Source organism: Pogoniulus pusillus, chromosome 11, assembly GCF_015220805.1.
Source record: "Pogoniulus pusillus isolate bPogPus1 chromosome 11, bPogPus1.pri, whole genome shotgun sequence".
NCBI lineage: Eukaryota > Metazoa > Chordata > Aves > Piciformes > Lybiidae > Pogoniulus > Pogoniulus pusillus.
In genome coordinates this window covers 15,962,473-15,987,629 of record NC_087274.1, presented here as the reverse complement: position 1 = coordinate 15,987,629, position 25,157 = coordinate 15,962,473, and the positions used below count along the sequence as shown (strand labels likewise).

At 48.0% G+C, this 25,157-nt stretch overlaps 1 protein-coding gene across 1 annotated transcript in view; it reads right to left on the bottom strand.

Annotated features, from left to right (window-relative positions):
* ATRN (attractin) overlaps positions 1 to 25,157 on the bottom strand; it is a 150,346-nt gene that overhangs the window by 7,833 nt on the left and 117,356 nt on the right. The window contains exon 27 of the mRNA XM_064151189.1: positions 16,317 to 16,424. Coding sequence (XP_064007259.1) covers positions 16,317 to 16,424 — 108 coding nt within the window. The remainder of the gene's footprint in view (positions 1 to 16,316; positions 16,425 to 25,157) is intronic.

Here is a 25,157-nt window from a genome sequence, read left to right as displayed (position 1 = left end):
CCGACCTGGAATGGTTCCAGAGATGGGGCACCTACTACCTCTGGGCAATCTGGGCCAGGGTTTCACCACCCTCAGTGTAAAACATTTCCTTCTGCTGTCCACTCTGAATCTCCCTCTTTTTGTTTCAAATCAACTCCCTTTGTCCTGTCACAACAAGCCCTGATAAAAAGTCTGCCCAAGCTTTCTGATCAGCCCTTTAAGTACCAAAAGGCCACCAGAAAGTCTCCAGGCTGCCCACCCCAAACTCTCTCAGCCTGGTCTCACAGCAGAGGGCTTCCAGCCCAGTTGTGGCTTCCCATGGCCCTGCTCCAGTATGTCCACATCTCTCCTGTGCTGAGGACCTCAGAGCTGACTCCAGCACCACAGGTGAGGTCTCAGCAGAGCAGCGAGGCAGAATCACTTCCAGACTCCTGGTGGCCACACCATTCCTGGATACAGGCCAGGGTACTGTTCTACAGCTATTTCAGTAGGTCACTAGACAGGCAAAGCACAAGAGCAGAGCCCAGAAACTGGACGATGTCCTTAATTGACCCTGATGCTACCCACAGTTATCTACGGTCAGTGCTCTTGTGTGGTGGCATGGCAGAGGCTGCTGCAAGCTTGCACCAGGAGTACAACAGAGGAGTGCTGGTTTTGCTCCACACAACAAAACCAGCTGAGCAGCACTCTTGTACCTGACACACTTGGTGCTTTCTGGTCTCTGGCTTACTGTGGACAAATTCTGCCCTGGTACTCATAAAACAATTATTGCTTTTTCCATTAGGCATAAAACTGTGCTGCTGTATTTAAATGTCCAACAGCAACTCAATACAATGCCAGGCACTGAAAACGTGCAGTCAAACAATGCTGTGAGATTACTGCTTCTCAATAAAGGAGAGAAAGAAAGATGACAGCGAGCAAAAGGCAGCTGAACGCTGCTCTCCTATCTGCCGTTTGCTGGAATGATTGCAACAACAGTTTGCCAGCCTGCACAAGGCAGATAAAGACACACTGCCGGGGCTGGCACTGCCTGTGCCACGGCTGCGCAGCTCCTCCGCTGCTCCCCACCCCCAGCAAGGGGATCACATCCAGCAGAAGGCTTTTCCCCATCGAGCAGCCAAGCATCCCCTGCTGCTGCATCCTGCAGGCAATGCAATTACCAGAGGTAATGGAGAGAGCACAGGGAAAGCAACTGCACAAACACAGCCCACAGCCTTTGGGTGCAGGAGATGCAGCGTGCACTCAGCCCTGTGTTTGTAGGCTTGAGCCAAGGACCTCAATATGCCACTGCCAGCAAACCAGGCCTGCTGAATCACCCAGGCTGGAGCAGGGGCTTGAGTACTGCATACTCATCCTTAGCAGGGAGTAGTATGAGCAGCAAAGACCAAGCAGAGAAGTAGTAGTGGAGCAGAGCAAAGGATGAAGGGGTTGCTGAACAAGCCAAGAAGAGATTCTCTCTTCTAATGTATTTTAAATGTATCTACTTGTGAGGCAAACTGGATTAATGGCCACAAAAATTATCCTTGGCTGTGAGGCCAGGCTGGAAGAGTTGAGGTTGTTCAGCCTGCAGAAATGAAGGCTCCAGGGAGACCTCCTGGTGGCCTTTCAATACTTATATGGCTCAGTGAGGAAGTTAGGGACAGACTTTTGAGTGAGGCCTGTTGTGACAGAACAAGGGCTGATGGTTTGAAACTAGCAAAGACTTAGATACAAGGAAGATTTTTTTTACTCTGAGGGTGGTGAGGCACTGGCCCAGGTTGCCCAGAGAGGTGGTACATGCCCCATCTTAGACCCATTTCAGGTCAGGTTGTTTGGGGCTGTAAGCAACCTGCTCTGGTTGCAGATATCCCTGCTGGCTGCAGGGGGTTGGTCTAGAACAGCTTTAAATGTCCCTTCCAACCCAAACCGTTCTGTGATTCAAATCAAAATGCTCCTGCAGCTCTCCTTTCCCCAACACAGTCTGCTCAGTGCAACTCTATTCTAACATGCTTTGCAGTGTCCTGGGGATACTCAGCAGTATGTTCAACATCCTCCAGCCCACATGTAGAAACAGGAGGGTGGAAAATACTTCTCATGGCCACCAAATCCAGTTCTTCCCTAAGATAAGCAACTGCACATGAAAGCTCCATGACCTGCTTTAAAAGCAGTTACACTTTCAGCCTGTGCCATCACCTCTCTGGGACCTTTCCAAAAGCTCTCTGCCACTGGACCTCCCCACTGACACTGAAACTTTCTTGTAACCTCAGTTCTTTGCCACTTGAATTTATTCATCCAACTGGCATTCTTCTGTACCTTAACCCTCTCCCTGGTCTTCATCCTACTGCATATCTCAGCCTTCACTTGGTTCATCTGAAGGAGCAATGCTCTGAACCTCATCTCTATTCTCCTGCTCCCAGTCAGAAGCACAAGGTATCAGTGGTGCTGAGAGAGGCCCAAAGAGGCAGCAAGTGTGAGCAACAACAGCCCTGGGCCATGCAGATAGCTACATTTCAGCACTCACAGAATCACACAATTACCGAGGTTGGAAAAGACCCCTAGGATCACCGAGTCCAACCTATCACCTAACCCTTCTAATTAACTCAACCATGGCACTAAGTGCCTCATCCACCCTCCTCTTAAACACCTCCGGGGATGATGACTCCATCACCTCCCCAGGCAGCCAGTTCCAATGGGCAATCACTCTTTCCATGTAGAACTTCTTCACTCTCATGTTACTGCACAGGGCTGAGTCTGGCCTTCACACTGCAGGGAATCTTGAATCTCTTCAACGTACAGAATCAGAGTCACAGAATTGTTTAGGCTGGAAGAGACCTCTAAGATCAAGCCCAACTGTTAACACAGCTCTACTAGCTCACCACTAAACCATGTCCCTCAGAACCACATTTCCACGGCTTTTAAATCCCTCCAAGGATGAGAACTCCACCACTGTCCTGGGCAGCCTGTACCAAGACTTGACAGCCCTTTGCCTGTCAAAAGCAAGTGTCAGGTCTATTAGGGTGCTACCTAGCAGTAGAGGTAAAACAAAACATCAGCAAGTCTTCCTGGACTGTACATCTAGGGAGAAAGCAGCCCAGCAACTAAACAGCCTCTCTGGTTGTACTCTGACCCTTGCAGTGAAGGAACATGCAGTATGGACAGCTGAGAACACATCTCTGAGCCTCCTTCCTTCCCTTGTCAACCTGCTCAGACAAAACCGGGTGAGATTTCACCAGGAGGAGCTTTGTCTCTGAACCGTGCAAAGCAAGGAATACTTTCTGTAAGGACACGTCCAAGATCCCTCAGGCAGTCGCAAGCTCATTCAGAAGGAATTCAGCACAAGCTCCTCCTGTTGCAACTCCATCTCAAACCTAAACAGGGAAAAATGCTCTATGGTCCATCAAACCCAGCCGTGCTCCTGTGACAAGCTGCTGTTCACAGCAGCAAAACCCAGCATCCAGAGTCATCCTGCACGTTTATTTTTGACAGCAGCAGTTCAGGCACCTGCTTATTGCCCTGTGACTCATCCAGCATCTCAGCTCCAAGTGTGTGCTCGCCAGGCCAGCAGAGCACAGCCTGCTGCAGTGACTCACACCAGTGACAGGATAGGGATGCACACATGAGGTCAGCTGGAAGTGAAGGGCATAGCCTGCACCCTGCAAGGGACACAGGGGCAGATGTGGAGCCCAGGGACCTGCTCTGCTGATACGGAGGGAAGCTCGTGGGGAACTCATCCAGCAGCTTGGCCACAGAATCGCCAAGATTCTGGGGAGGGGGTTGGAAGAGACTTCTGGAGATCATCCAGTCCAACCCCCACTGCTAAAACAAGGCACCCATAGGAGGCTGCCCAAGATCACCATGCCCGGGTGGGTTTGGAATCTCTGCAGAGAAGGAGACTCCACTATCTTTCTGGGCAGCCTGCTCCAGGGCTCCAGCAGCCTCACACCAACGAAGTTCTTCCTCCTGTTCAGATGGGTTCCAGTTTGTACCCATTGCTGGGCACCACTGAAAAGGGTCTGTACCCATTCACTTGACCCCCATACTTCAGTTATTGATCAGATCCCCTCTGGGGCTGCTCTCAGCCTTTGCTTCTCACAGAGCTGCTCTAGGCCCCGCAGCAGCTCTGTAGCCTCTGCTGGACTCTCTCCGGTAGTTCCCTGTCAAACTGGGGAGCTGCAAACTGGACCCACTACTCCAGATGTGGCCTCTCCAGGGCAGAGGTGGAGAATGTCTGTTCACCTGCTGGTCATTCTTAATGGCCATCTTGATTGTGGATCTCCTCCACACCCGGCCCTGCCATGACTCTATTTTCATGGGAACAATGCAGGTGCTACCACAGCACAAATCCCCTAAGGAGGAGCCGGCTGGCTTCATCCATCTGAATTTTTGTGGGGAGGCCTAAGAAGACAGCACATTGCTTTTCCTTCCCTACCTTTGCACCACATCTGCCTCTTGTGTGGTTTCTGAATGCTCTTACAGATTCAAGCAGCTTTTCTGCAAGAAGGCTTGGAGTGGACTTACAGAGCAGAGATCAGGTCACTCTAAAGGCTGTGCTTCAGACTGACAGGTGGCCTTTCATGGTCCACTTTGAGAAAGATCAGCTGGGTAGAACTCCAAACTTTGTACCACCTATTGTCAGATGGTTAAAACCAGAGACTTTGATGTGGAGTGTTTTGATAAACCCATTGTTGAATTACAGAAGCAATTCCTTTTTATTGAAGGTTTAATGGCACAATAAAGTAGACATTATTCAAATCTATGCAAATAAGGTGCATCACTCAGACACTTGGCACATGACTACTTTACGTGGTGCCTGAACAGCAGAGCTCCCCACTGGGAGGGGGGACACAGAAAAGAGAGTGGAGCCCAGCTGCTGGAGCATGTGGATGAAGATCACAGTTAAGGGTACAAGATCTCACCTTTGGTGGTCCTTACGAGCCAAACTGGCATCCAACAGCCCATCAGCAGGAGCTGTGCCCTTGACAAACACAAAGCACTCTTATTCCCAGCCAGCAGACACAGCAGCAGTGAGAAATGTGGAGCCAGAAGTCCATGGCCCTTGGGGCTGCCAAGAGGATGGAGGTCGGCAAAGGCGATGCTGCAGCACCCAGGATGTATCTGTGCTTGCAACAGACAACTGCATTTGGTCTACCTGTCAGATACCCTTCCCTCCAGCCACAGCCTGTCCTCAGCCAAGCCTTGTGAGTGAGCTGCAGTGACAATCTTACACACTGATCATAGACTGGCTTGGGCTGAAAGGACCTTTGAAGGGCATCCAGTCCAACTCTCTGCAGCCAGCAGGGACATCTGCAACCAGAGCAGGTTGCTCACAGCCCCAAACACCTGACCTGAAATGGATCTAAGATGAGGCATCTACCACCTCTTTGGGCAACGTGGGCCAGTGCCTCAGCATCCTCAGAGTAAAAAAATTCTTCCTTGTATCTAATCTAAATCTTTGCTAGTTTCAAACCATCAGCGCTTGTCCTGTTGTAACAGGCCCTGATATAAAGTCTGTCCCCAGCTTTCTGATTTAAGTGCTGATAGTCCACTAGAAGGTCTGTCCTTCGGGGTAAACACCCCCAACTCTCTCAGCCTGACCTCACAGCAGAGGGCTTCCAGACCTCCCACTACTGCTGTGGCTTTCTCTGACTCTGCTCCAACAGGTCCCTGTCTATGCTGAGGACTCCAGAGCTGGCCCCAGCACAGCAGGAAGGGGGGGTCTCAGCAGTGCAAAGCAGAGCATGGGGGCAGAATCCCCTCCCTCCACCTGCTGGCCAGTAATAGCCTAAACCTTTCTCCTGCAATGGACTTTGCTTCTCCATCCCAGCAAAACTGCAATCAATGGAAACGGTGGGAAAAAGCCAACAGGTAAGAATCAGGGCAATGCAAATGGATGCCAAGAGCCCAGCAAAGCCCTGTCAGCCCAGTGCACAGATGACAACAGCTTCACTGGGAGATGTGGGCCACCAGGCAGTGCACTGCAGCACTTGGCTTTGATCTGGGAAGCCCTACTCTGTACCTTGTGTTAAGAAGTGTCTGAAAATGGGCAGTTATCCCGTTGGGATGAAAATCCAAAGTCAGAGGTATTTTACTAAGCAGCGACATGAGCCTTTTGTTCCTGGAGGCAGCAAACCCATCCACAGCTGTTTTCCACAGATGACTTCAGTAGCCAAAGGCAGCACTGAGAAGCCACAGCTAATTTCATCTGTTGATGAGTTCTGATATGTACTTAATATGTGTAAAGTTTCAACAATTACAGGAGTTGAAAGCAGCAGGAGACCTATTAGGTCACCTCATTAAGTCTGCCTTATCCAGCAGGAATTTCTGCACAAAGAGAGCATTTTGCAGGACTCTGTCTGGGCGATTTCCAGGTGCCCAGGGTGTGATGTGCAGCACCAGCTCTCCTGGGAGACAATTTCACAGCCAAGAGCCTTCCTCAATCAAGTCGAATGACGCCAGCTTCACTCTGCACGTTTCCCTCCCCCTTGCTCTCCTGCCTTCCATTGAAGCTGCTTACGTTGGACACATGTGAAGGTTAACAGCCTGGCACATCAGGCTGACACTCAGAACAGTAACCATCCTGTGCACCCTGAAAAACAGCACCAACTGTGGCTACGTTCTGGCAGCTGTGCGCTGCCGGCACATTGCCTGGCAGAACCTGGGACTCAGAGTGCTGTCGAGAACTTGATTGTTTTTTCTTAACAAGAAAACATTTGTGTGCTTTGATCGAATAACTCTGCCATGGTTTTCAATTTCCAGCAAGGAAATTAAAATAAAAGAAAATAATCTATCTTGGGAGTGGGGGAAGAGGAGCACTGCTGAACCAGTTCAACTCCATGATTTGACTCCAGCTCGTCTGATGACTTTGCTCTTGCAGAAAAGGGGTCAGATTCCACTTGCAAGTTTGCAGATGGTGCCACTAAAAGCTGACTGAAGGTTTGTACAGTAAGTTACAAGCATTTTTTTCTATAAAAAAAAATAGAGCATTAAGTTTTAAAAATCATATTCTTTGAGTAATGTCTATGTCATCTGAGATAGGGATCACAGATCACAGGATGTCAGGGGTTGGAAGAGACCCAAAGAGATCATCGAGTCCAAACTCCCTGCCACAGCAGGACCATACAATCTAGCTCAGGTCACACAGGAACACATCCAGACAGGCCTTGAAAGGCTCCAGAGAAGGAGACTCCATAACCTCTCTGGGGAAACTGTTTCAGTGCTCTGGGACCCTTCCAGTCAAGAAGTTCCCCCTTATGTTGAGGTGGAATCTCCTGTGCTGCAGCTTCCACCCATTGCTCCTTGTCCTATCACAGGGAGCAAGTGGGCAGAGCCTGTTCCCCCACCTCCTGACCCCCAGCCCTCAGATATTTATAAACATTGATTAAATCCTCTCTCACTCTTCTCTTCTGCAGACTAAGCAGCCCCAGGTCCCCCAGCCTCTCCTCATCAGGCATGCTCCAGTCCCCTAATGATCCTCGTAGCCCTCCGCTGGACTCTCTCCAGCACATCCCTGTCTCTCTTAAACTGGAGAGCCCAAAACTGATAGCAGCAATAATTTGCAGTAAATGAATTTAGATTAACCATTTGCATTTAACCTGTCCCCTTGGCAGTGACACGTGGGCTGGGCAATGAACTGCTCCCCACACAGCCTCCATGCTGCCCCCCTGCTGGAAGGCACCACACAAAACTCACGGGCAAGCCTGCAGGGAATGCTAAGAGCCTGCAGCCGCAAGCGCAGAGCCCAGCCCGCGGAGGTGCTGCTGTGCGGGAGCAGGCAGGCAGGCAGGCAGAGCAGCCTCTGCGGGGCCGCCAGTCTGCTCCTGCCACGTCCAACAGCAGCTTTCTGTCCCCAAGTGCTCGCTGCCAGCCCAGCGCAACGGACAGCAGCTCAGGCTGCAGGGAAGGACTGCGTTCGGCAAGCCTGCGCTGCACAAGCAGTCACCCCGAAACGACAAAACCTCTTGTCACAGCACTGCCAAAAACGCTCTTCCAACTCCCTGCTGATGCCCCGGGGAGGGGATGCGATGGATGAGGCCACGAGTAGCAAAATACATATGGTTAGTGATGGGTATTTATTTTGCTTTTGTCCAGGTGGAGAGACAGAATTAGTCTGGTTCCTTCTGACCACTTGGCTGGTTTTACACATGGGACAGTGTGAATAAAACAACGCCCAGCAAAACAGGGCAGCAGGGTGAAGACTGCAAACATAAGATGCACAAACCGGCTATTCGGCAGAAAAGAATGCAAACAGGTCCCTGATAATGCTTCTGAGGAGCTGTTGGAGTCATTAGTGCTTCAATCAGAAGAGACACTCATCTGCACTACAGGGAAAAAACAGCTCAGAAAAAAACTCTCCTGCAGGATTCACACTCCTTCCTCTCCCCCCAGCAAATTCCTCCTTATCAGCTAAAATCAGAGTCCATCCTGCCGAAAAATCTACAGTCTTCAACTCCTAAAGCAGTTAAATCTCAATTATGAGCCAAATACTCCCTAAATACGAGGCAGGCTTAGCAGATGTCTCTGCTGATCTCCCTTCCAAATATTTATATTCTGTATTATACCATGAAAGTGGCAAAAGTTTTCCCCTCAAGTCCCTAATTCTGCAGCAGAAATCAAAACAGACACCTGGTACTAGTTAACTGGCAATAATTCAGTAGGGGAAAGTTCCATCAGATGGTGTTGGTGTTGTTTTAGTAGTACAGATCACAGCCAGACTATAGGCACCCTTAATGCAGCCACTCCAGCTTTACACACCTCACTTGCACAGACAACACCACCTCCTTACCACTATCTCAGTCCTAGACTGAGCTAGACCAGACCTAATTCTGCTCAGCTCAAGCTCTGCTCTCTGAGGCACTCTCTGCAAATCAGGGCAGGGTTGCACATCCAGGGGCTGCTCCTAGCAGGGAGAAGCTGATGGGGAGAGCACCTGCTTGTGTGTCACCTTGGAGCACAGGAAATCAGAGGTGGCACCTGTGGGGAGGAGCAGGCAGGAGAGGTGACCCTAAACTGCCCAGCAAGGGATTGCAGCCCATGGACATCAGCAGAAAGATGAGGCATCACCAGAGTCAAACCTCTTCTTCAGTGGCTGGTGCCCAAGGAGGATTCTGCCCTTCTGCCTTTTGACTCCAATCTGTGTGTTCCTGAATCCAGCTCCAGAATCCAGCTCTGGAATCTGGATCCCATCTGCTGCTGAGCTCAGTCTGGGCCTGCCCTCAGCATCAGTGTGACAACGGTGACATCAGTGCCATCAGGGCTTGGGTTGGGTATTGGTTTGTATCTCTCCATCTCTATTTCATTTGCTTGTTCTCATTTCCATTCCAGCTGGTTTAGTTTCCTTCCCACCTCATCAGTCTCTCTCCCTTATTCCCTTTCTCTTCCCTTTGGAAAGGCAGAGGGGCTCATGGAGACTATCTGTGACCGGACCAGCCCTGACCCGTGAAACCCTGGCAACTCCAGCTCTCACTGAAGGTCCCTCCCAGGGGATCAGTACTCTTTCCCAAGAGCTAGAAAGTGGACCAGCACAGGCAGCATTAATCCTGAGTATGAGAAAAAAGCTGGGATGTCACTTCTTGTTGTCCATCCCTTGTCACTAGTGCACCGGGAGGGCTCCTGCACACAGGCCCAGTCCAACGAGTGAAAGTGCTTCTGCTAATGACAAGGAGAGATGTACTGACAGGCTTTGAACTCTTTAGCCTGAGCAGAAGGCAAAGATCCTAGAAGCAGCAAGTGCTGAAAAGCCCAGAAAGCATCAAGAGTCAAACTGCATTTCACAAGGCAAGCTGGTGAGCATGAGCTGCCTGCCTCACACAGCTCAGGAGAAGCAAACTCAGACTGGCTTCCCCCAAGGCTGTATGTGAACCATCTCCAGCAACTGCCACAACACATCAGCATTTGCCAGTTCATGTTTTCACCCCTCAATTTCAGCCCCTTCCTCCCACCACTCTCCTGCTGAGGATAATGAGTGGCTCTCCCTTTCAGCTTGTTGCAAAGGGTTAACTCTCCTAGGGGAGCAGTCTTGACCCCTCCCAGAGAGTGGGTCTAAACACTATCAGGTGTGGTGGTTAGCCCACTCCCCCTTCCTGTCTAAGAGCCATAAAAAGCAAGGGGACTACCCGTTTTCTCTCTCTCCCTGCTTACCAGCAACCACCATCCTATTTCCTGCTGCTATTTGCTCTAGCACGTGGCCATCACCCGAGGCAGACAAACCCACTGCCACCAAATCTGCTTGTATTTACACATTTTGTATCTTGATTTCCCTTCCTTATACCTTTGCAACTTCCCTACTTCATATACCTTTTATTTATTGTTAAACTTTTCTTCTTTTAACTTCCAAAATCACAGTGAGATTATTTATTTGGGTGTGCTTATCTTTCCTCTCTCTCCATCTAATTCCTTTTCTTTGGGAAAGAAGGGGGAAGAGGGAAGGGCATCCTATAAATTCTTATTGGTTCCATCAACTATATTTGAGTCTCTGGGAAGTTTAAAATTAGAGACGCCCGTTACCACCACCTCTGAACACCCCAGTTCTGTGCCACTGCAATGCATCTTGAGAGCTTGGTCATTTCTGCTTCAGGCTATGTTTGATACCCCAGTCCAAGCCTGCCCTTCCACATCCACCTGCTTGCACTAATCCCCAACTTCATATTAAGCAAAATGAGTTGGGAGGCAGTGACAGAAGCAAATTTGGTGAACTAATAATAGGTCAACAACAAATAAACTGAAGGGAAAATGAGTCACCCATAGAGATAAGCAGAACAGGGTAACAGTCCTAAAAATGATCAGCTTCTGGGCCCTTAGCTGTTCCTCACTGATCTCCCATGGCACGAATCAGCCCAGCAGAGCAGGGCTCAGAGCTACATGGTCAAATTAAGATGAAGTCGCCCTGTGGAAGTGCTGAAGCTGGGCTATGCTTCATTTCAAACCATTCCTCACTGCAGTGGTACCCCTGCAGCTTCCCCAGACCCACCACCCCATGGCATAGGACTTCTCACTTCCCTGCTCATTACTGATGGCTGCAACTTCATAGCAGTGTAAGAGGAATTTCACAAGGACACTGCTCAGAAGCGGAATCTGAGTCGCCTGCAAAGATAAATCTGTGCCATTGCCCACTCCTAAATCAGCCTCACCACTTCATCTCTGTACTTCTTGAACAGATGGGACCTTCTGGCAGTCTTTAAACCATTCAACAGCACTTTCTTCTATAACAAAGCAAACTAATTACTGGAGATGCTATTTTTCATCAGTTTGTCTGCTATTTTTAAGGACCTGGGCAGGGTGGTGAGCTGAGGCCTGATGGAGGGTTTGCCGGGAAGCTCCTCTGCCCAGCAGAACACAGTGCACGTTAGCACAGAGGTACAGAACATGCCAAATGAGCTTCACCAGGACTCTGCTCACCAAATACCTCTCTCACTTGGCACTGTTAACCTTCTCAGCACTGGCTCTGCATGTTACATCTAGTTGGAGATGTCCCTGCTCAGTGCAGAGTGTTGGACTCGATGACCTCTAAAGCGCCTTCCCAATCCAACCCATTCTGTGATGCTCAAACAGCACAGTGGAGGCTGCTCTGTGGACAGGCACATGTTCTATTTTACAAGAGTGCTTTTCAAATCCTCCAAGAGCTTTCAAGACTTTTTTTTCCCAACTTAAGGATCCTTTTTTCCTCATGCAGCAGTTTTCTTGTTCATCCCATAGGGGTTTTGCTCAAGCTGAGTATTTGTTTGCACTTCATACATGCTTTTCCCAAGAACCTACAAGTGGTTAACTTCCTGCCTTTTACCAACCTCACCTCGAGATACTTGGAAATCATAGAATGGCTTGGAAGGGGACTTAAAAATCTTCTCATTCCAAACCTCTCTGCCATGGGCTGGGACATCTTCCACTAGAGCAGGTTGCTCAGCAGCCCATCCAACCTGGCCTTGAACACTTTTAGAGGCAGGGCATCCACATGTCCTCCTGGCAGCCAGGTCAGTGTTTCACTGCCATCAGTGAACAACTTCTTCCTTGCATCTGATCTATATCTCTTCTTATTCCCCTTATAGCCATCTTCTCTTGTCCATTCACTATACCTCTTCTCATTCCCTTTAAAGCCATCTCCTCCTGTCTGTTCACTACATCTCCTCTTATTCCCTTTAAAGCCATCTCCTCTTGTCTGCTCACTACATCTCCTCTTATTCCCTTTAAAGCCATCTCCTCTTGTCTGCTCACTACATCTCCTCTTATTCCCTTTAAAGCCATCTCCTCTTGTCTGCTCACTATATGACTTGCTCAAAAGTCTGTTCCCTTTCTCATCAGCCCTTTTGAGCACTGAAAGGCCACCCGGTCTCCCTGGAGCCTTCTCTTCTCCAGGCTCAACAACCACAACTCTCTTGGCCTGGCCTCACATTAGAGCCCTTCCAGCCCTCCCAGCATTGCTGTGGCCTCCTCTGTCCCTGCTCCAACAGGTCCCTGTCTGTGCTGAGGACTCCAGAGCTGGCCTCAGCACTGCAGCTATCAATGTCAAAATTATAAACTCTCCAAATTATTTCAAGGAAGTTTCCTCTAGAAATGACTGCAGAGGACTACAGAGCTTTGATTAACGAGCTAACAACACTGCAACACCCCTGGGTTACAGCAACACCATTTCCCACACTTGGAGGAGTCCCAGATACCCAAGGATGTTAAACACTCCCAGAAAAAAAGAACTTGTGATATGCAGCACCTCTGAACATAGAAAAAAGCTGCAGAGAAAAGCCAATGGATTTTGTAATAACTAAGCAAATTTAGTGGTAGATTTGTGATCCAGTGGGTATCTGCTGAGTGGGAAATAAACCAAAGCAGGTAGTTATGTGTTGCCTAGCTGCAGACTCCAATATGAATAGTTCCCCTGCAGGTAAATCACTTTCTATCACTTCTAAGTACCCCAGGAAAAATACTAATTGAAAACATGGTTCTAATAGTGTCCAGCTGGAAAACATCAGCTTAGGATGGAACTAGCCTGACACTGGCTGCCAATTGGCTATGCACAATGGAAAAGGGAATTAATCTCTTGCAGACAAGATGTCCCATTTTCCACTTCTCCTTTGTAACCCTCAAATAAACTCATTATTAACCAAAGGCTTTGATTCACACGAGGGGAAAAAAACATCACTGCATTTATGGCAACACAAGTCAGGGTCTCTTGCATTCAAAGGCTCACAAATTCTGACACAGCAAATGGCAGAGTAACTGGAGAAGGGCTCACAGCCCAGTGGCTTAGCAACATCTCATTCTTTGCTTGGCTAATAACTAAACAAACACAAAGAAAAATGTGGTTCCACCATTTTGCACATCCCAGTCCCTCTTCCTGCACCTCTGTCCTGCTAAGAGATTTTTTCTGTGCCAGTGCAGAAGGAAAGAGAGAGAACCTGCAGCTGACCCCCAGTGATTGCTTTTTCACATCACATACAGCACCCAAAAGGCCAGACTATCTCAGAAGGGTCATTCCCCAGGCTGCTCACAACACACAGACTTCCTGAGCCCCCTCTCAGGTTCCTAGATGGCACTGTGTTTGAAGGGACTCTCAAAGGTCATCTTTCCCAACCCTCTGCAGGCAGCTGGCACACCTAGAGCAGGCTGCCCAGAGCTACATCAAGTCTGACCTTGAACATCTCCAGGGTCTCAACTGCATCCCTGGGCAGCCTGTTCCAGTATCTCACCCCTCTCCCCGTGCAAGGCTTCTTCCTTGTGTCTAACCTAAAACTACCCTTCTCTCCTCTCCAGATGCAGCCAACTTTGCTCAAACATTCCACACCTTTATGCATATTTTCATCTCCAATCCAAACTCTCCAAGATGATAAAAACTAGAAATAGCTCCCCAAAATTCAGCAACTCTCCTTGCCATGGGGAAGTATGGCAAGGATTCTGCAACCAGACCTTCCAGCAGATGGAGTTACCTGCTGGCACAAGCATACGTGTCCACACTCCCTACTTGGCTTCAAGTTACTTACAGGCTCTGTGCTGCCTCCCTGAACCAGACGCTCTCATTTACGCTTGAACTAGATTAAGAAACATTTCTATGAGTTAGCAGCACAGAGAGCAATTAGCAGTTGGTAACAATTTCTGAGTCTGAAAAAGGACATCTGTCCACAGGCTTGCTTATGTTCAAAGCCATCTTCTCCATCCATTCTTGAGTAACCCAAGGAGGTCAGACAAGTGAGATATGGAAGGAAGAGAGGAGAGAGAGATGAAATCCTGTCTGTGTTGCTGGCTGTTGAAGCACTTCAAAAGACAAGAGTCAAATTTTCCTATAATCACCAGAAAAACTGAGCAGGAAATGAAAAGCAGAGAGGTATGGAAGAGAAAGTGAGCAGCAAAGTCCAGCTGAAGAAGGAAAAAGCACTGCCAGCTGAAGAAGAGGAAGAAAAAACATTAATCAGAACATGGCAGATCCAAAGACCTTCTCTGTAGCTTTTGAGGGCAAATTTGTCAGAGGTCAAAAGGCCTCGGACAGCTTTGTGCTGGTCTGACTCTACAGCAGAAGGGCTCTCATAGCATCACAGAGTGCTCTGGCTTGGAGGAGACCAGCTAGTTCAACCCTCTGCAGTCAGCAGGGACATCTGCAACTAGAGTAGGTTGCTCAGATCCCAGCCTGACCTGCAGTGTTGCCAGGGATGAGGCAATAAGCTTTTTGTTAGCTTATTTCCAGAAAATGGCAAGAGGGGAAAGGAATTGCCTCAGGCAGACCACAACCCAAAAACATCAGCAGCCAGGCTACAGCCTCCAACCTGCCTCCACCCCAAGGGAAACATGGGTATCCATCCCACAGCTTCTCTGCCGAAGCCATGCAAGAGAGGCTCACTCTAGTTTGCAGAGTGACAAGCCAATGGCACCAGCATGTCCTGCACAGTCTTGGTGCCTACCATCCTTGCAGCAAGTACAGAAATGATACCAACTCAGAAAAACCAAATGATCTGGACTCGAAAGAAGTCCAAAGGGAGCAGAACCACTCAAAGGATCCACACACAGGTCCTAGAGCCAGCTCAGCTCAGCTGCCCAGTCACTCTATCACCACAAACTGCTGAGTGCCTCTGCAAATTTCACTTGATTTTTACTATGCTCCAAAGTTTATCTCTGCAAAACTGTGAGGACCAGCCCAGACTACAGAGAAAACTGCAATTAATTCACTAGGGTCCACCACAGGCATCATCCAAGCATGGAACTAAAGGTTTGAGTAGCACAGAGTGCCACCTTCTACGCAGTGCCCATCCAGAACATGCTGCAAGACACCGACCAGGTGGAAAAAGTGCTGCAACATGCCATGAGAGACTTTATTTACAGGTGGTTATGGAAGGCTTTAAGCAATACAGGCTTAATTGTGCCATTTGTTGACCCTAAAGCCAAGACTTACACAGTATTTCTCACCAAAGAGAAGACCTGAGGTCAGACTGTTCTCCATTTCTTTTTTTAGAAGAGCAGATCTTGCTCTCTTGTCACAGTAATAGAAAGTGAGAAAGTTTGTGCTTGAACTAATGAGAAAGACTTCCAACACAGCGAATTTGAAATAAAACAAAGCAGCTCCCTCAGATGGGAAACAAACCAAAGCAGTGTTCTCAGGTTCTGCATTTTTTTCTGCTGGTGTACAAGTCTGCCAGGCAAAGCATCACATTAAAAAGGTCTCTGAATTCATTAGTCTACTTTTAAATATGCTCTGCCTAAAAATACAACGTGCTGTGTCTCGGAACATGCCAGACAAGGATCTCTCCATGCTCCTTTTTGTGCACCACAAGAGGTATTAGAACATAGAGTTACAGTCAGAAATATGTTAAGGTTGGTGCAGAACAGGCATCACTGCAGCCCTGCTTGCTTTGAGGCAGCACAGCAAAATGTTTTCCATCTGTAGCACCTACAGCTATTTCCAGCCAAAGACACCATTGTGTGGGGCTGCATTTTTCTTATCACAAGGCATAAAAACCAACAAGGCAAACAGAAAATCTTATACCCTAGAATGGAGCTTTTACAGTGAAGGTGGGGAGACACTGGAACAGGTTGCCTAAGGAGGCTGTGGATATCCCCCTCCCTGGAGGTGTTCAAGGCCAGGTTGGATGAGGCTTTGAGCAACCTGGGCAAGTTGGTTGTGTCCCTGCCCACAGCAGGGATTTGGAACTGGATGATTTTTAAGATCCCTTCCAACCCAAACCATTTAATGATTCTATGGATTTTAAAGGTCTCTTCTACCCAACACAGTTCTATGACTCTACCAACCTGTTGGCCCTCCAGGCCTTACAGTTTCTTGCGGCTACACAACATAAAAAAGGATTTAAGATTCTTGCATTAATCACAGTTTGAAAGAAAGTCTCCATGATTAACTGTGGTAAGGACCATCCTGAAGCAGCAGCTCTCACCTTTATGCTTCCCCCGATGAGATCTGGTGGCTCCTCATCTGTTTCTAAGGCAACGTTGATGGAGGCGAAGGGGCGACTTGCCATCTGCTGCATCTCACGGAGCAGTTGCTAATTTAATAAACAGAAAAATATTATCATCAGACTGTTCCAACACAGAGGAACAAACCCCTTCTATCCCAGAGCTTTTACCAGACCTGATAGGATGACAATGAATATGGGAAGATAACCTCCTGGTGATGTAATGGCCTCAAGGGTGCAGACAGATAACTGTAACTATACATGGTACCACAACTCAGTAAGTTATTGCAAATCCAGCTGCATGCACTGACCCATTAGTGAGTACGTCTCCATAAAGCAGCTACTTACTTTTTAAGCTCTGACACCCTATTTGTCATCGCCTGTCTGGGGCCTGACAGGATTTGTGGGGACCATTTGAAAATTAAACTGGCAGCAGGATGTAGCTGCTGTAAAATTGGGTACTTCTGTAACAGCAAAATGCTGTCAGGCACATACTGAATAACCATCTTCTGGTACTGTTCCTTGTCTGAACACAGCCAAGCTATGAAAAGGCACAAACTAGCCCTGTTGTGATATGCTTTATTGAAACAGAAAACCTTTTCCTGGGTAAACCTCTGCAAGCCTTCAAGGCACAAGAGATCTTTTTACTGTGCTCTTAAATTTATCATGCTCTTAACCTTATTTATTGTACTCTTAAGTTTATAGTACTCAAGTTTATTACACTCTTAAGTTTATTGTGCTTTTAAGCACTTTTAAGTGTTATGATGCTGCTCCCTTTTTTAACACAAACAAAAGAGACTTGCCCATGTCTGGGCTGGAAAGAGCTCTTCAGTTTTAGCTGAGCTGCTCTGCGACTCCAGTGGTTAATCTCTAATACTAGCAGCAAACTACACAACCTGTAAGTGGACTCAGAGACACAACCCTAATTCCCAAAAGCAATAGGTCTGATATGACTTGGAAGAGGCACACGCTTTGTACAACATGTGAAAATCAGCAGTCTTACCCTTAAGTGCCTAAAACCACTTGTTGAACATTGCTTTACACCTTTAGTGGTGCTACTTAGCTGCAACAGTAGTAGTTGCAGTCTGTTTTTAAGCTAGATTGAGGCACAACCAACTGCCCTCTGTATTTTCCACCATTACCACCCACATATCCCCATTAAGTCTGGGCACTTTGACATTCCAAGCCCTAGCTGATCATTTACAGCACTCAAAAAGTGCTGAAGAAAACACCAAAAAGTGCATCATGCCCCAAATAACGCAGGAGAATACACTGCCCACACCCAGGGCACAGCAGAAAGAGGATGCTGCTGTCCAGTGCTCAACTTGTAGGGACCAAGCTTGTTACATCACTGCTTGCGTGACCCCACAAGAAAGAACCCTCTACAGTCTGTTGTTTGCCAGCCATCTTCTAGTTTTGGAGGGCTTTTTGCCGGGACAAATGCCTGTCTCTATAAGCCTGGGGTAGAGGTGAGGCAGTAAGAATGCTGATGGGATGGGTGCAGCTAAGGGGGATAACTAAAGTCTCTGTGCAGTGTATCACAGAAAAGGCAAGTGGCAAAGTTTTACCTTTCTGAAGGGGAAAATAAAGGAAAAGAGGAGAGGAAAAGGACTGGCAAAGGACAAGGAAAAGTGAGACGGAAGGGAGGGAAGGAAAAGAAAGAAAAAAGGCATTTCAGAGCAGATTGTAGACAGCCAGAAAGCAACACAACCCAAGGGATTCACAGCAACAGAGCTGTGCTGAACAAACTTGTGTGCAGCTCACACTTGGCTCCAAGAACACGAGGAGCCTGCGCATATTTAAAGCGCACCAGCAGATTGCAGACGAAAGCAAGTGTGAAACAGATTGCTGGGTTTGTTGTTCCTGCAATTGTCCCCTTCAGCTATCACGAAGAGCTTTGTTTAATGGCTATAAAATCAAAGAACAAGCTGTCTTGATGAGGAAGTCTAGGAGACTTAGGAACCAAAAGCTATTAGCTCTTTGAAAGAAGTTTGGTTTCCGGAAGACAATGGGCAATTTGGCATCCTGACTCCTAGGCAAGTCAACAGTGGCTTCAAGAAACAAACCCCTGAGGCACAGAGACCTGCTGCAAGACTAATCACAGGAAATGGACAGACGTTAGGAGGAAGTTCTTCACAAAGAGAATGATTTGTCATTGGAATGGGCTGCCTAGGGAGGTGGTGGAGTCACAGTCCCTGGAGGTGTTGAAGAATAGACTGGATGAGTGCCCTGGTCTAGTTGACTGGATAGGGCTGAGTGATAGTTTGGACTGGATGATCTTGGAGGTGTCTTCCAGCCTGGTTGATTCTATGATATGCCATGCTGACAGTGGCAGGGTCATCTTCCCTTCCTCACCTGCCCACCAGAAGCCATCGCTTCACGCTTGTCCCAAAGGCAGCATCACAGTGGCCAAACCATGTAAAACCACAGAGCCAAGTCTCTTCCTAATATCACTGTGACACAAAGTTCCCCCCAAAACTTTAAGGCTTAATTTGAGGACAGATTGTTCTGTGCTGGTATGTCACTCTTCCCCTGAAAGGCAGGCACTGTGCCTGCTTAATCTGTGCATGTCCATAACCTTCAGCACTTGTTTGGTGTGTTAAAACTTTAATTACAAGGTTTAGCCGTGTTGTGAAGGAGAAACTGTGGCATTTCCCCAGCCAAGACGTTGAGTCTGTCATTAGAAATCAGCAGCACTTAACATCAAGATGCCCAGAACCTGGCTAACGCTCCCTTGGAAGGGTTGGCTTGCTGAGGTTTAACATAATGAACCTCACCACTCTCCCAAGCCACCCTGTGGTTTCCAGATCACACAATTAATAGGACAGCCTGGGAGTATTTTAAATCACTTAGGTCTGAAAAGGCAAAACATTTGACAGGCTCACAACAAAACACATCCAGAAGTGTGGGCTGGAACACACCAATGGCCTTTAATATTTAAATAACTGCAGCCTGGCAGGACCTGCACAACTTTGCTTTTTTGGGTTTTCTGCCTTTTTTTTTTTTCCACTATCAGCAACAAAACTTCATCTGAAAAGATCACAACCTAAAGCGAGTGCAGAATGGGGAACATTGAAGCCACATCTGCAGGTTTGGGTGATGAGAACCTGATGATAAACAAACTCAACAGTGGAGAGTGGAGAAGACCAGGGAGCTCAGGAACCTCATGAACTTCCACAAGGGCAAGTGCAGGTTCCTGGACCTGGAGAGGAACAAACCCTGCACCAGTACAGGTGAGCTGATGGAAAGTGAGAGAAGGGTTAGGGAGTGCTTGTGGACAACTTCACCATGAGTCAGCAACGTGCTCTTGTGGCCAAGGCCAGTGGCATCCTGGAGTGCAGTAAGAGGAGTGTGGCCAGCAGGTCAAGGAGGGTTTTCCTCCCCCTCTACTCTGCCTTAGGGAGATCACACCTAGACTACTGGGTCCAGTTCAGGCCTTCCCAGTTCAAGAGCGACAGGGAACTACCGGAAAGAGTCCAACAGAAGTTACAAAGATGCTGAGGGGCCTGCAACAGCTCTGTGAAGAGGAAAGGCTGAGACCCCTGGGGCTGTTTAGAGCAAACTGAGAGGAGATTTCCTCAGTGCTCGGCAAAGAGGATGGGGACAGACTCCTCTCAGTGGTGCTCAGTGACAGGACAAGGGGCAATGGACACAAACTGGAACCCAGGAGGTTCCCTATGAACAGGAGGAAAAACTTTGCTGTGAGGGTGCTGGAGTCCTGGAGCAGGCTGCCCAGAGAGGTTGTGGAGTCTCCTTCTCTGGAGATATTCCAAACCTGCCTGGACACTGTGATGCTGGCCAACCTGCTGTGGGTGACTCTGCTTTAGCAGGGTGGGGCTGGACTGGATGATCCCCCGAGGTCTTTTCTAAACAGCCTGCTGGATTCATCTCAGAGCAGCCAGGCCCAGAGCTGCAGATCCAGGAGTGGATGGTGCAGAAACGCAGCAGTTTCATCCCAGTGATTGTTGAGATTCATATGTCTTGAGTAATGGATAATCCAAAATGAAAAGTGTGTTACTGATAGGAGAAAAACCACCAGAAGAACCGAGGAGAAACTTTTCGTGCAGTAGCAGCTGCTCTGGCGCAGAAGAAAAACAGCAGTTGGGGTGAGCAGGTTAATTGACTAATATAACCTATGCTGTGCTCGTGACAAGGAAGGGCCCCGCGGTTTATCCCTGATAATAAAGCAGTCACCAGTCTCTTTGTAACCATGCTGCCCCATCCATCTCAGCAACTGCCCCCTGCAGAGTCTCCTTTATAACCTGAAGGCCAGGGGACCTTTCGGGGGTCTGGTATTTTCCATCATGACACTGTGCTGCTTTCTGAAAGAGAGCCACGTGGTCGGGATTTTATTTGCTCATCAAAGAATCACAGAGCAGCCTGTGTCAGAAGGCACCTCTAAAAGTCATTCAGCCCAACCACCCTGCAGTCAGCAGGGACATCTACAATTGGAACAGGCTGCTCTCAGACTCACTGCCACTGATCTCCATCTAGACCTTAAGCTGCTGACCACTACCCTCTGGATGAGACCACAGAACCAACACCTTATCCGACAAAGAGTCCACCCATCAAATCCACAGCTTTCCAAATCACAGAGAGCAATGCTGTGAGGGACTGAGTCTAAGGCTTTACACAAGTCCAAAGAGATGACAGCCAGAGCTCAACAGAAATATCACAGCCATTATAAACAGTGGCCTCATACAAAGCCAGCTCCACCAGCTCTCAAGAACTCACCATAAAGCCCAGCTTCAGCAAGAGCATTTCATCTCAATTCTCAACAGAGGGGAAAAGGAAAAAAGTAGAAACTCAAGGAGGAAAAAAGCCATGTGTGTGCAAAGTGAAAGAGGGGCATGGATGAGCTTCCTTTTGAAGGCAAAGAGAAGCCAGCAGGGTCTGACAAGACAAAGCAGAGAGGACATATTGAGGTGGGTATCACAGCAGGAGTACCTGGCAGTGTACACCAGTTTGTGGCTGAAGGGGGTGAACTTCACCAGGGGGAGCCAGAAGTGAGCAACAGTCTCATCAACAGGTTTGCTTTCCAGGGAGTTTGTAGATCTAATCCTTCAAAGTATTTCTGAAATTCAGAGCTTTCTGGACCCAGGGGTTGTTGTTTTCAGAAGAGCTGCTCTGGGCATCCTCAGGAGATAGTAGTTTGGTTTTGGAAGAACTTTTGCTGAAGGTACTTCAGCAGAGCAAGCACCACCTTGCCCTGCTTTGATGAGACAAGTACAGCTAAAGGTCAGCCTTTGAGGATCCACATTATAGCCTTCCAGGCTGCAAGGAACGTGGGATGGCACTCCACAGCTAAGGCTATGATCAGCCTCCTGCTGAAAGGGGTCTCTGCTGCTGTATTTCTCTATCACCATGGAAAAACATCAAGCTTCATTCTCTTATGAACAATCAAAGCCACCAGCTATGTCCTTCATGGTGTCCACAGCCAACCAGGAGATTATGAAAACAGCTCTTTTTTTTGACCCACTGCACTGTCTGTATTGTAAAGATAAACTGGTCCAACGGGCCAAAGCCCATAGACCTCAAAACCAGCAGTGAGGCTGAAGAAAACAACAGCACCAGTCCCATGGAAAGAGGAGAGGGAGAAAAAAAAGATAAGGAAACAATTAACCAGAGTAAAAAAGGTCCAAGACATTTAAGGGAAAAGAGAAATATTTTGGGGCAGAACAAAGACATCTCCTTCTTTCTCAACAGTCTTTTAGAGAGCATCAGTTCTGAAAAGTTAGTCCTCTTCCATGATCCTCCAAGGAGCACAGAACACACAACCTAATCAAACACCTAAAGGTCTTGCTGTGTACCCCAGCAAAGGCAACAAAATCCTCCCAGCAAAGCTTATTAGTTCTGACTTGGCTGCCTGCTAACTGAAGTCACAGTGATTTTGTTGAGATCAGAACCTGGAGAGCACTCCTATGCATCCAGACTACACTGGGTAGAGTGGCTGAACTGTTAGGCTTGTTCCTGCAGATCCTGGGCTGCTCTAAGTGCTTCATCTGAATTCAGCAGGCAGCTTGTGGTGCTTGTGCACAGATATGTATTTGTGTATGCACATAAAGCATCAACTATCTACTTCAGGCATGACTGACTTAGAACTGTCTGGAGAACTCGTCCCAGAGCTCTCCTGTAATGACATCTGCCAAAGCTGCAGCTCACAGGCTGCTGACAGCCAGCCTGGCAAAGGGGCACTGCCCTCCTGGGCTTCCAAGGAACTCTGCAGAAGGTGCCCTTCCTGACAGCGACCACAGCTGGATAGAGCCAGCACTGATGAGTCCTCAGGCATCCCTGTGCATGACTTGGAAGCAATACCTGTGTCTTGGGGTGGGAACCTTTGCCTTATGCCAGTTACTTGATGACCTTGGGGAAAAGGGGAGAAGACCACAGAGTTACCTACCAGACGAAAAGGGGCATGGGCAAGGCAATGAACATCTCCGGCAGGAAGCTGAGCCCCATTGTCTCAGAAAGAAGTGATTTAGAGCGTTTAGCTACAATTACATTCACTACCATGTAAGGCAACAAACAAACAATTTTCTCTGACGCTTCCATCATCACTGAAAATTAAGTTTCTAAGCCCCTAGAGCAGTGCACATATTAATGTTAGCTAATTAGTTTTGTAACTGACTTTGCAGGCGACGTCGAAAGAGAGAGGAGGAGAGAATTAATGTTCAAATGCTTCTCAACAGGCATTTCCACACTTCAAAACTATAACGTAACAGAAAGCAAAGCTGCTGGGAAGTTGCCTCATGCTGAACTGACAGAAGATGTTTAATTCAGGGCTGATTAAGATAGGTAGGGCATTCATCATAATCATGCCCAGCAGGAGGGCACAGCAAAGCTGACCTTTAGTAAGAAGAATAAGATATCATTTTGTTTTAAAGGACCAGAAGTACCCAGCCCACGCAGACAAAAACCTAACACCGGGAGCAGATAATTACACAATAGCAGAGCAAACCTCTGATTGACTGGAGCTCTTCTAGCATAATTACACAAGACTGCTTCTCTCCTCCATTTTCCCAAACAGCTAAATTAGATACCTCCACACCAATGCCTATCCTGAAGAGACACACCTCAGAGCCCAGAAATAACAACAGCTTTGAGATAGAGAACTTCTCAATGCTTACCAATATCTAAAGCAAATGAGTCAAGAGGATGGGCCCAGAGTCTTTTCAGTGGTGGCCAGTGACAGGACAAGAGGCAACAGCACAAACTGGAACCCAAGAGGTTCCATCTGAACATAATGACAGAATCATCCTGCTTGGAAAAGACCTCTATACCACCACAGCCATTAAACCACGACCCAGAGTGCCCTGTCTACAGGATTTTGCACACCTACAGTGATGATGACTCCACTGCCTCCCTGGGTGGCCTGATCCAACACCTGACCACTCTTTCTGGAAGGAAGTATTTCCTACTACCCAAACCTCATCTAGTGCAACTTGAGGCCATTTCCTCTCATTCTCCCACTTGATACAAGGGAGCACAAATGAACACTCACCTGACTACAACCTCTTTTCAAGTAGCTGTAGAGAGCAAGGAGGTCTCCCCTCAGCTTTGTCTTCTCCAGACTAAATGATCTGTGAGGGTGCTGGAGTACTAGAACAGGCTGCCCAGAGAGGCTGTGGGGTCTCCTTCACTGGAGACTTTCAAAACCCACCTGGATGTGTCCCTGTGTGACCTGCTCTACGTGATCCTGCTCTGGCAATGGGGTTGGACTGGATGATCCCTGCAGGTCACTCCCAAGCCCTACCACTCTGAGATGCAAAATCATGTAACCAGTCACACAGTTTATTTGGTTTTGGTTCTATATATAAGCTGCTGCTATTTGAGCTCACAGGGGCTGGATTTGTGATGTATTGCCCAGCACCCATTTCTTCAGGACCCAAAGAAAAATAACACCTCAACTCATGTGGCAACTGGCTTTGCACACCAGGGAGGGCACCTTTGGGGCTACAAGATGATAGTATCCTACATGGACATACTGAAGCTACAAATGGTCAGCCCCAGCAAGCCATCTGCACACCCAACCAGAGGTGAGCTCAACAGGCACAAAGTGACAGTAGTCTGTTCAAAGCAAACTGGCCCATCAGTGTCCCCCTAGGCTGCAATCTCTCGTCAACATCAATATTTGGGGATGGTTTTGCTTTTCAGGGCATCTCTTCTTTCTGCTCCAAGTCCCTCAGCTGGTGACCACAGCCTCGCAGGTCACTGCAGAGGGTGCAGGGTTTGTATTTTGGAAAAAGCCTACAGGCAGCACGAGTTTGGCTCTCATTCATTGATTTTACATGTGGGGCTAGTGGAAAGTTACAATTATCTGAGCTGACCTCCTGCGTGGCTCCAGCCACTGGGCTGCATCATGTGAGCGACCTAGAAAAGAGCCTTCCACAAGCACTGGAATCCTGAGCCCCGAGTCTAAAACCAATTAAAATAACTGTTGTTGGCATTGCTGCTCTCACCATTACAAGCAGAAAAACAAAACAGCTTTTGACTTGCTCTGCCCCCAGCTGCAGGCAATGGGTGCTATGCTGTTGGCTGATCATTTAGACCTTCAATCCCATCATGAATCTTCTATGATTCCTTCTCACAGACACCAATTGACATCATCACATCTCAATGTGTTCTTCCTCGGATAAAATGAGTAATTTGTGATGCTTTAGTCTGTCGCTTATCTTCCAGAGAACAAATCAATCTTGCAGCGTTGCTCTGTACCATCTGCAACACCCAAGACACTGCTGAGACCAGAGCAGCCACAGCACTTGAGCAAGGCTTCGGACACTGGCTCCAGAACACTGCCTGGGGAAGCACAGGCAGTGCAGGATA